General features: G+C 38.1%; 1 protein-coding gene across 6 annotated transcripts in view; it reads left to right on the top strand.

Annotated features, from left to right (window-relative positions):
* Positions 1–12399, top strand: part of LOC126253797 (ATP-binding cassette sub-family C member 5-like) — a 546227-nt gene that overhangs the window by 77846 nt on the left and 455982 nt on the right. For all 6 annotated transcript variants that reach the window (XM_049955254.1, XM_049955255.1, XM_049955256.1 and 3 more), the window contains exons 3-5: positions 387–530; positions 1882–2040; positions 2267–2414. In XM_049955254.1, the coding sequence (XP_049811211.1) occupies positions 387–530; positions 1882–2040; positions 2267–2414 (451 nt within the window). The remainder of the gene's footprint in view (positions 1–386; positions 531–1881; positions 2041–2266; positions 2415–12399) is intronic.

Raw genomic sequence — 12399 nt, forward strand, 5'->3', positions numbered from 1 at the left:
ACTGGGCTCGTCACCAGTAAAAAGAGATTTGCCCTGGTTACGGTGGCACTGACCCACCTGCTAAGGCCATTACCACTGTGCAGTGCAGTTTTCAGCTGATTGTAGCTAGCCACACCGTGAAGTCCTGTTACATACATGTTATTCTGACTTACATGTTGTTACACTGTGGCCACTAGTAGCCTGCAGCTACTAATGCAATAAAAAAGAGAACTGGCATAAAGAAAATTTAAACGACCACCTGTCAAGAACATTTAATGACAAATTTTCTGTGTTTCAGAATCGCTCCCTGAACTTAGGTTATGGTAGATACATATTATATGAAAAATAGCTCATATTTTATCAAACAGTAATCTCTATGAAAACCACTAATCTTTTTTTCTTTAAAGGCTGAAAGGCAGGAGGGACAGTTCCTTACAACGTAGCCCTTATCGTGCATATGTAAATACCACTCCACAATACATGACAAATCATGGAATGTCAAGGTATCAGCCTGCCCTCAAAAATCTTATTCCAGTTCGAAGAAATATCAGGTAAGTATTTTGAATGATTCCAAAGCATTTTATTCCCAGAGATTAGTAGAAACTAACTCTGTTTAACATTTATTTGTAATATGCATTACTAATTTTTCTTATAAAGTATAGTTGTGTAGGGCTGTTAATTAATATGGAACAGATTAATGAAAATAAAAGGTGTTCATCATTCCTAGACACCAACACAGAGGGGGGGGGGGGGGGGGGCAAAAAAAAGTATTTGTTACACTAGGTAAAAATTATAATGACATTGATTATGATTTATATAGAAAGCTTTATGAATTGGGGGACTAACGTAAGAAGACACTACTAGCTAACAACTATTTGTATTTCAGTGAAATGTATTTTTTTCTTTATTCAATTTCTGTACTTCCCACTGTTTTTGAACACTGGGCAGCTACAATTCAACTTATGCTACTTGAGAAGACCCCCATGAAAAAAAAGTGATTATAGGACAATGAATCTTTGTGGAAAAATTTGTTCAGGACATGCAAAAGAAAAATGACTAAACCATTGAAGGAAACACATTTTAATTTTCACGTGAAAGGGTAAGATTTGTTAATTGCTTTACCAGGTTTATGTTCCAGGTTACAAATATTGCTCAGTGTAATGGCCATCTGCATCCATGACAGCTTGGAACTATACAAGAGATACCATTTCTCATTTGTTTGGAGCTCTTTTTGAATGGTGTACCATGTAATGTTCAGATGCTAGAAGATTGCACATTGCATCCAGCATTCTCAGCCATGGCAATAGTAACTTTTTCAACAATTTGTAGCATAATGCGCTGTATGTCTGTCCAAGGAGTAATTCCCAAATTGACAGTTAATCTGACCTTTCAAATCATGTTCTTCAACCCTGGTGCAGAACAAGGACTTCTCTGTATTCCTCGAATGTGTCAATCTTTTAAAGAGCAGCAGCAGTGTTACTGATGTTTTGATAAAACAGCTTTCTGAGTAAAGCCCTACTCATATTGTACAGACTCATGTTGACTGTCTGCAGCTGTAATGCATACTGATGCTTGTGTTTCTCCTCTGTGGCTCCATATCACTACTGGTATCTAATGGCAAGTCATGACTATAACACTACTAATGACACAAATCCTGCAGCCCATAGTCTGTGCATAATTCCTATAAAGCTGAGTACCCATACGGTAAATAGTTTCCATCTGCACTGCCTCAAGTAATTAAAGTTTAATTGTAAGTACCTGGTATAAATGAATCAAGACTGCGATATTCCATTCATAAAGTGGGCAATGAGAGTCCATTCCAACAACAAGTTTCAAACTATGTATATTAATATCTTAAAGTTAATTTATTTTTGTTAATAAAATGTTTTGATTTGCTTTTAGGAACAAAAAGGTTTTGGGTATTGATAGTGCTGGCCTTTTTTCATATATTTATTATTCATGGGTTTCACCTTACATGTATCATGCTCACAAAAAAGGCTTCACTTTAGAAGATCTACCTCAAGGTTCACATCTTGAATCATGTGATCTAAATTCTCAAAGGTAAGAGAATATTCTGTAATCTGCACATAAAATTTTATACATAAAGTATCAGACATAAAAGAGACAAACAATGGAAAATCTAGGATGGAATGTATCAATATTATATATATTGAGACATTTTTATACGCACATTTTTGCTCCATTTCTTTGTGTTATCTTTATTTATAAAATTTTAAATGGAATAGTGGAATGAGATATTTCAAATTGTATTTCTACTTTTCCTTAGGTTGCAGCTTATTTGGCAGGATGAAGTGGCACGAGTGGGACTTAATGATGCATCTTTGTCCAGAGTAGTGAGGAAGTTTATACAGACACGTATGATTGTTTCATGCATGCTGTATGCTGCAAGCCTTGTTATGGGATTTGTAAGTCCTGTAAGTATTAGGTGGAATGACTACCTCCATATGTGTAGGTTTATACCCAGATGAATGAATCAACTGTAATTACATTATATGTGCTGGTACTGTGAACTGCTTAAGGTGAGGAGAAACTATAACCATAATTTTTCCCGAGCACATGCAGCTTTACTTTATGGTTAAATGATGATGGCGCCCTCTTGGGTAAAATATTCTGGAGGTAAAATAGTCCCCATTTGGATCTCTGGGCGGCGACTACTCAGGAGGATGTCGTTATCACGAGAAATAAAACGGACGTTCAGTGGATCAGAACGTGGAATGTCAGATCCCTTAATCAGTCAGGCAGGTTAGAAAATTAAAAAAGGGAAATGAATAGGTTAATGTTAGATGTTGTGGGAATTAGCGAAGTTCGGTGGCTGGAGGAACAAGACATCTGGTCAAGTGAATACAGGATTATAAATACAAAATCAAATAACACTAATACAGGAGTAGGTTTAACATTGAATAAAAAAAAGGAACCCGTATAAGCTACTACGAACAGCATAGTGAACACATTATTGTAGCTAAGATAGACACGAAGCCCACACCTACCACAGTAGTACAAGTTTATACGCCGACTAGCTCCTTAGATGACAGAGAGATTGAAGAAATGTATGATGTGATAAAAGAAATTATTCAAATAGTTAAGGGAGACCAAAATTTAATAGTCATGATGGAATTCGATAGTGGGAAAAGGAAGAGAAGGAAAAGTAGTAGGTGAGTATGGCCTGTGGGTAAGGAACAAAAGAGGAAGTCACCTGGTAGAATTTTGCACAGAACATAACTTAATCGTAGCTAACACTTGGTTTAAGAATCATGAATGAAGGTTGTATATGTGTAAGAGGCCCGGAGACACTAGAAGGTTTCAGATAGGTTATATAATTGTAAGACAGAGATTTCGGAACGAGGTTTTAAATTGTAAGACATTTCCAGGAGCAGATGTGGACTCTGACCACAATTTATTGGTTATGAACTGTAAATTAAAATTGAAGAAACTGCAAAAAGGTAGGAATTTAAGGAGATGGGACCTGGATAAACTGAAAGAACTGGAGGTTGTTGAGGGTTTCAGAGGGAGCGTTAGGGAATGATTGACAAGAACAGGGGTAAGAAATACAATACAAGAAGAATTGCTAGCTTCGAGAGATAAAATAGTGAAGACAACAGAGGATCAAGTAGGCAAAAGGAAAAGGACTAGTAGAAAACCTTGGGTAATAGAAGAGATAATGAATTTAATTGATGAAATGAGAATATATGAAAATTAAGTAAATGAAGCAGACGAAAAGGAATGCAAATGTCTCAAAACTGAGATTGACAGGAAGTGCAAAATGGCTAAGTAGGGATGGCTAGAGGACAAATGTAAGGATGTAGAAGCATATATCACTAGGGGTAAGATAGATACTGCATACAGGAAAATTAAAGGACCTTTGGAGAAAAGAGAACTACCTTTATGAATATCAAGAGCTCAGATGGAAAACCAGTCCTAGGCAAAGAAGGGAAAGCAGAAAGGTGGAAGGAGTATATAGAGAGTGTATACAAGGGCAATGTACTTGAGGGCAATATTATGGAAGTGGAAGAGGACATAGATGAAGATGAAGTGGGAGATATGGTATGATGTGAAGACTTTGACAGAGCACCGAAAGACCTATTTTGAAACAAAGACCCAGGAGTAGACAACATTCCATTAGAACTACTGATAGCCTTAGATGAGTGAGACATGACAGAACTCCTCCATTTGGTGAGCAAGATGTACGAGACATGTGAAATACCCTCAGACTTCAAGAAGAATATAATAATTCCAATCCCAAAGAAAGCAGGTGTTAACAGGTGTGAAAATTACCGATCTATCAGTTTAATAAGTCACGGTTGCAAAATACTAACACGAATTCTTTACAAACAACTTGAAAAACTTTTAGAAGTCATTTTTGGGGAAGATCAGTTTGGATTCCGTAGAAATGTTTGAACACGTGAGGCAATACTGACCCTACAGCTTATCTTACAAGATAGATTAAGGAAAGCAAACCTACATTTCTAGCATTTGCAAACTTAGAGAAAGCTTTTGACCATGTTGACTGGAATACTCTCTTTGAAATTCTAAGGGCAGCAGGGGTAAAATTCAGGGAGTGAAAGGCTATATACAATTTGTGCAGAAACCAGGTGGCAGTTATAAGAGTTGAGGGGCACAAAAGGGAAGCAGTGGCTGAGAAGGGAGTGAGACAGGGTTATACTGAGCAAGCAGTAAAGGAAATGAAGAGGTTTGCCAATGACATTGTAATTCTGTCAGAAACAGCAAACGACCTGGAAGAGCAGTTGAATTTAATGAACAATGCCTTGAAAGGAGGAGATACGATGAACAGCAACAAAAAGGAAAATGATGATAATGGAATGTAGTCAAATTAAATCAGGTGATGCTGAGGGTATTAGATTAGGAAATGAGACACATAAGGTATTGAATGAGTTTTGCTATTTGTGAAGCAAAGTAACTGATGGTGGTCGAAGTAGGGAAGATATAAAATGCAGACTGGCAATGGCAAGAAAAGTGTTTCTGAAGAAGAGATATTTGTTAACATTGAGTATAGATTTAAGTGTAAATATTTGTATGGAGTGTAGCCATGTATGGAAGTGAAACGTGGATGATAAACGTTTTAGATAAATAATTTGGAATGTGGTGCTACAGGAGACTGCTGAAGATTAGATGGCAGATCATGTAACTAATGAGGAGCTACTGAATAGAATTGAGGAGAAGAGGAATTTGTGGCACAACTTGACTAGAAGAAGGGATCAGTTGGTGGACACATTCTGAGGCATCAAGGGATCATCAGTTTAGTATTGGAGGGAAGCGTGGAGAGTAAAAATCATAGAGGGAGACCAAGAGATGAGTACACTAAGCAGATTCAGAAGGCTGCAGTAGTTACTTGGAGACAGAGAGGCTTGCACAGGATCGAGTAGCATGGAGAGCTGCATCAAACCAGTCTCTGGACTAACGACCACAACAACGACAAGAAGTCAGTTTTCAAACCAGTCTCCGGACTAAAGACCACAACAATGACAAGAAGTCAGTTTTAGCTGCTGTAAATGCTGTGAAGTTTTCGTGAAATTGTAGGAACAGTTATATAATACAAATGAGCTAGGCAGCCAGCTAGCATGTAAATATTTGTGAACCACCAAATGTATGGCAGAAATCCAGAAAATTTCAACAAATTGAGTTTTTTGGTAGGTTAAGTTGTTGATGCTTTGCCTCCTAACCAGCATTATTCTTGTTGCTGTGTAAGCATCACTCACTAGTGGCATCCTCAACAAAGACTTGTAACTTGCTTATTTTGACTTACCACTATAACAATGAATAAACTTCATTCCACTCCACTCTAAAAAGTTCACGCTTTACAAAAAGAAAAGTGATAATATTAATAATAACAATAATAGTAATAATTCACTGTGGTAGCCTTAATTTCAGAAGAGGCTATATCCTGACACTTTTTCTTTTTCCATCCCATAACTCCTTACATATCCTGCAGTGTGTTGTTTTCTCTTCTTTACAAATATGAAATGATTTTTTTTGCAGTTTTAGATATTTGATGAAAATGCAAATGTGTGATTTACAATTTGGTAATAATATAAGTAATTTTTTGTGGTGAAAGGTATTTAATTATTTGATTTTATTTATTTACTGTTTCAGCCAGTAAATAAATCATTAACTTCCTTGCAGAGTGAAAATTCATTCTGGTAATAAATCAATGTTGGCAGTATTTCTTGATGTATTAGGGTGCAGTACTGCAATAAAATCCTTGTATCTCACTGTCAGACTTTTTATATGTCATGTGAGTTTCCTCTTGTGTACTTCCAAATTGGTCCTTGTCATTTGCAGTTGCAGCATCTCTAGTAGTGCACTATATCATAATGTGAAAGTTCTAAAACAGGACCAGAGAGAGAGAGAGGGAGAGAAAATTATAATTTTGATACTGGGCCTCTGTTGTGTCTTACATAGTAAATTAAAAATTCTCAATACAATGCATTTTCTTTTTAATTTATGTTGTTGTTGTTGGTTTGATGCAGCTTTCCATGCTACTCCATCCTGTGCAAACTTCTTCATCTCCCAGTATCTACTGCAACCTACGTCCTAAATCTGTTTAGTGTATTCATCTCTTGTTCTCCCTCTACAATTTTTACCCTCCGCGCTGCCTCCAATATTAAATTGGTGATCCCTTGATGCCTCAGAATATGTCCTACCAACCGATCCCTTCTAGTCAAGTTGTGCCACAAATTTCTCTTCTCCCCAATTCTATTCAATACCTCCTCATTAGTTATGTGATCTACCCATCTAATCTTCAGCATCCTTCTGTAGCAACAGATTTCGAAAGCTTCTATTCTCTTTTTGTCTAAACTATTTATCGTCCATGTTTCACTTCCATACATGGCTACACTCCATACAAATACTTTCAGAAAAGACTTCCTGACACTTAAATCTATACTCGATGTTAACAAATTTCTTTTCTTCAGAAATGCTTTCCTTGCCATTGCCAGTCTACATTTTATATCCTCTCTACTTCGACCATCATCAGTTATTTTGCTCCCCAAATAGCAAAATCTCATTTACTACTTTAAGCGTCTCATTTCCTAATCTAATTCCCTCAGCATCACCCGATTTAATTCAACTACATTCCATTATCCTCGTATTGCTTTTGTTGGTGTTCATCTTATATCCTCTTTTCAAGACACTGTCCATCCCATTCAGCTGCTCTTCCAGGTCCTTTGCTGTCTCTGACAGAATTACAATGTCATCGGCAAACCTCAAAGTTTTAATTTCTTCTCCATGGATTTTAATTCCTACTCTGAATTTTTCTTTTGTTTCCTTTACTGCTTGCTCAATATACAAATTGAATAACATCAGGGATAGACTACAACCCTCTCTCACTCCCTTCCCAACCACTGCTTCCCTTTCATACCCCTCGACTCTTATAACTGCCTTCTGGTTTCTGTACAAATTGTAAATAGCCTTTTGCTCCCTGTATTTTACCCCTGCCACCTTCAGAATTTGAAAGAGAGTATTCCAGTCAACATTGTCAAAAGCTTTCTCTAAGTCTATTAATGCTAGAAATGTATGTTTGCCTTTCGTTAATCTATTTTCTAAGATAAGTCTAGGGCCAGTATTGCCTCATGTGTTCAACATATCTACAGAATCCAAACTGATCTTCCCCGAGGTCAGCTTCTACCAGTTTTTCCATTCGCCTGTAAAGAATTCGTGTTAGTATTTTGCAGGTGTGGCTTATTAAACTGATAGTTCGGTCATTTTCACATCTGTCATGCCCTGCTTTCTTTGGGACTGGAATTATTATATTCTTCTTGAAGTCTGAGGGTATTTCGCCTGTCTCATACATCTTGCTCACCATTAATTTATGTAATACAAGGAAAATATTTGTAATAAGGAGGATGTTAAGTGTATTTGTAGGCAGTTAGAAACAAATGAAAAGCTGATAGGAAAGTTCTAAATTTGCATTCATCTTGAATTTTATTTAGTACATGCAGGTACATTTGATTTTATGAACAAAATACAAGTTTTCTACAAACTTTCATACAAATTTTCACGTGAGAATGGCAGTACACACAGTTTTTACTTCTGACAGTGTACTTGTTCATAATCAAAATAAATGCTTAGATTTAAACTACCATGAAAGAAGAATAAACAATATTAGAACATGATCCTCTTTTTTCAATCAATTAAATGAAACATTAACAATACCTAGTGTCTGCTTTCAGAGCTATTACTTAACAACTTGTTATATTGATGTTACCCTGTTTCAGCATTTTCACACAATGATTTGGTGCTTTAACTACAAATAACTGGGGACATTTTGCAGATATGCAGGAGTGCACCCATGTCTAAGTAACTATTGGGCCTAAAAATCTCAGAAATTTTAGGCAATTATCTGACACTGTTAGTGAAGTCTTGTCAAAATTTAATCCTCAGATTTTCACCCCAATTTGTCACTGGTGACATAGATGTGGAAATAAATATGGGATGATTATGGACAATAGTTTACGAAGGGTCTGAGCCAGGGAGAGGGGGAGGTGGGAACTCCTATTAGTTTCACAGTAATGGTGAAATAACTTTGAGTTTTGATGAGAAATTATTCTTGGCCTATTCTTTACTGATTAGTATCCAGTGTCCTTTTTTATTATTAAATGCTGCAAACTGTTACAAAACCAATTACTGTGACATCATAATTTATGTAGAAATTGAAAATATCACTTCATTTGTAAAGGTTCTCTTTTTTTAAGTTTTCAATGCTTAGACCACAACCAGTTTCAGGCAGTTACATGCCCATCATTGAATGTGATAATTTTGTGCAGTGACCCCGAGCGCCACAGTAGAGAGCACAGAACATGGAGCTCACCATGCTCTGCACTCGCTGGTGGTATACCACATCCTATGCTCTCCTGCAGCAGAAAATTATCACAGTTGATGATGGGCATGTAATAGCCTAAAACCAGTCAGGGTGTAAGCTTTGGAAAATCAAAAAACTGTACAACTGAATCGGTACTTTCAATCTCTATTATAATGCTCAGTTACGAATGTTCCTCCAGCAGGATTGTTTTAATAATTTATGTATTATCATTTGAACAACATATTCTTACCGGTCTTTAGTTTTTACTGGGAAGGGAATTAGACAGAGCTATTGGGTGGCAGAGTGCGAGGCAGGAGGGACCGGGGGGTGGGGGTGGGGTGGGGTGGGGGGAGAGAGAAATGGGGCATACGTTGGTGGCGGGGGGGGGGGGGGGGGGCAATGGCAAATTGAGGGAACTAAAGATGTTATTTGTCTAGGGAGTCAAAATGTGTGGAGTCAGTCTTGCACATTATTATTTATGAAAAGGTGATTACTGAACAAAAATTTTACTGAACAAGTTAGACATGGCTAATAAGGCAAGCTGTAGAAATTATATATGATGCAGCATTTACAAGCAATGCTGTTGGGTGTGAGATGAAGTATCTGTTATTTGGTTAGACATTTGCATTTCTTTGTTACGATGCTGTGTACAACAAGTCTCTGTGGAGAGGAGCACAAAGCATCTCAGCATGTTCTGGGGGATACAGAAAATGAAATCATGTGGGTCATTGCATGTACTTAATTGTTTACTGTTGAATATAATTACAATATGCTGTTGCTGTCAGTTGTATGATGGACTCTATTACTGTGAGAGTATATGTAAGCCTCAAAAAAGATGATGGCACCCATGCACAGTGGTAAGGAGGAGGGAGGGGGGGGGGGAGCGATCAGGGAAAGGGAAATGATTTAAACGTCTTTATTATGTTCGTTCTTAAGAGGGTCAGAAGTGGAACTTTTTTATGGCTACTTACAAGCTGCCATTCACCTCCCAAAATATTAAAAATACTCCATACCCCAAGCTCGAGTCCCCCCCTCTCAACATCATATGAGTGCCCTTGTTCAATAGTCCTTTATTGAACATTGTAGTCACAATTTCAGTGGTAAAGCACTGATAGTCTGTGCTACCACCAGAAGATAGGCCAAACCACACATAGGCACTGTCTCAACCAGTGGCATCCTTTTGCAAATGTTTAATAGATGAATATTAGAAAAACACTTTCCAGTTGATTGATATTCAGTTTCTGTGTGTGTGTGTGTGTGTGTGTGTGTGTGTGTGTGTGTGTGTGTGTGTGTGTGTGGGCGCACACGCGCGTAGAAGGGGGGGGGGGGGGACATTTTGTGTTTGTGTGTATGCACATGAGAGATCTCTGCAAAGAAGCATCAATCAAAACTGTAGGTGTTGTGTTTGACAGTAATGACCTTATGTTACCTAAGCATAAAGTGATTGGAGTATATCTTCCATCAAATGCTGACATAGTATGCTTTACGGATAGACTTAATAGTATAGTTGGTCACAATTGTCCTAACAACCATATTATATTTAACATAGATGCAAAGTAAAATAACATAATAACCTTGAAACGCACTTATGTGGTAAGCTTATCATCATCAGCATCATCATCATCAGGATTTAACTCCAGAAAACTGGTTAGGAGTTTTGTGAATAATATGCCTACATTGATTTCTATCCTGTTACAGCTTTTCTCTGCCCACTGCATCCCATGTTACTCCTCTCCTTTTGAGATCTTCATTAACCTGGTCTGCCCTTGTCCTCCCAGGTCACTCATGTGGTACCTCCATCTCCCAATAATGACACGGAGTTTGAGTCAGTTGCATTTACTTCACACGACGTTCCCACATCGATCTTGCAGCGCTCATTCTTTCCTCCTCAGTCAAAGTCACCTGCAGGTCTGTCCTCACATATTCAGTCCTGACTTTCTCTCTTTTGATTTTTTGTAGAGCTGAGCTTTATTTCACATGCTTATATTTGATGTGTACAATATTTTAAAGATAATAAACCCATACTCTAGAGTAACAGACACATGCTCCACTAGAATACATTACACTGTAATCAACAGAAATGCAATACATAAGGTAAATTATAGTAGTTTAGATTTTGAATATTCTGACCACAATTGTCACGAGATAGAGTGCACAAATTCAATTACACTGATCAGCCACCACATTATGGTGCATATGGTATCACTGAGTGTGCTGTCAGTGTGTAAAGTGGAGAAGGTGCATGATCTATCTGAGTTTGACCGAGGGCATATTGTGAAGGTCCGGAGGCTCAGCATGAGCATTTCAGAAACTGCACAACTTGTTGGGTGCTTGAGGAGTGCTGTGGTGAGTGTCTACAACACATGGAAAAACCAAGCTGAACGTCGTGAGGTTGGGCGGCCATCCCTCATTGCAGATGTCGGACATCGTAGGCTGGACAGACAGGTAAAACGGGACAGGCAGTGAACTGTGGTGGAACTAACATCAGACATAAATGCTAGGCAGGGCACAAGTGTGTCTGAATCATACAGTATGCCAAACACTCCTATTGATGGGATTCTGCATTGACAATCAGTGCATGTGCTAATGTTAATAATATGACATTGGCAACTATGACTGAAATGGGCATGTGACCATTGGCACTGGATGTTGGCACAGTGGCAGAGCATTGCGTGGTCTGATGAATCCCAATGTCTTCTTCATCATGCCAATGGGAGGGTGCGAATCTGTCATCTTGCAGGGGAATAGCTCATTAACACCTGTACTGCGAGACAGAGACAAGCTGGTGGCAGCCCCATTATGCTCTGGGAAACATTCATGTTGACATCCATAGGTCCAGTGGAGCTCATGCAAGGCACCATGACTCTGTTTGCAGACCTTGTACACCACTTCATGATGATCATATTTCCTGATGGATGACATTTTTCAGCAGGATAATTCACCATGTCACGATGCTAGGAGTGTGATGGAGTGGTTCAAGGATCACGTTTGGGATGTGATTCAAATGTTGTGGGGAAGGCAAACCAAAGACTGAATTTTATTGGCAGGACGCTTAGAAAATATAACAGATCTACTAAAGACACTGCCTGCACTACGCTTGTCCGTCTTCTTTTAGAGTACTTCTGTGCAGTGTGGATCCTTACCAGATAGGATTAATGGAGTACATCAAGAAAGTTTAAAGAATGGCAGCATATTTTGTATTATCATGAAGTAGGGGAGAGAGTGTCTCTGACATGATACAAGGTTTTTGGTGGACTTCATTAAAACAAAGTCATTTTTCATTGCAGTGGAATCTTCTCACAAATTTCAATCACCAACTGTCTCCTCTGAATGTGAAAATATTTTGTTGATGCCAACCAGTACAGGGGGGGGGGGGGGGGGAAGGAAATCAGAGCTCACACAGAAAGATATAGGTGTTTGTTTTTTCGCACACTGTTCGGCATTGGAATAATAGAGAATTATTGTGAAGGTAGTTCACTGAACTGTCTGAAAGACACTTAAGTATGATTTGCAATGTATCCATGTGGATGTAGATGTAGATGTTGAACGTGGCATCAGAGCACATTGCCCCCCTTGCCAGAATT

This window comes from Schistocerca nitens, chromosome 1, assembly GCF_023898315.1.
Source record: "Schistocerca nitens isolate TAMUIC-IGC-003100 chromosome 1, iqSchNite1.1, whole genome shotgun sequence".
Lineage (NCBI taxonomy): Eukaryota > Metazoa > Arthropoda > Insecta > Orthoptera > Acrididae > Schistocerca > Schistocerca nitens.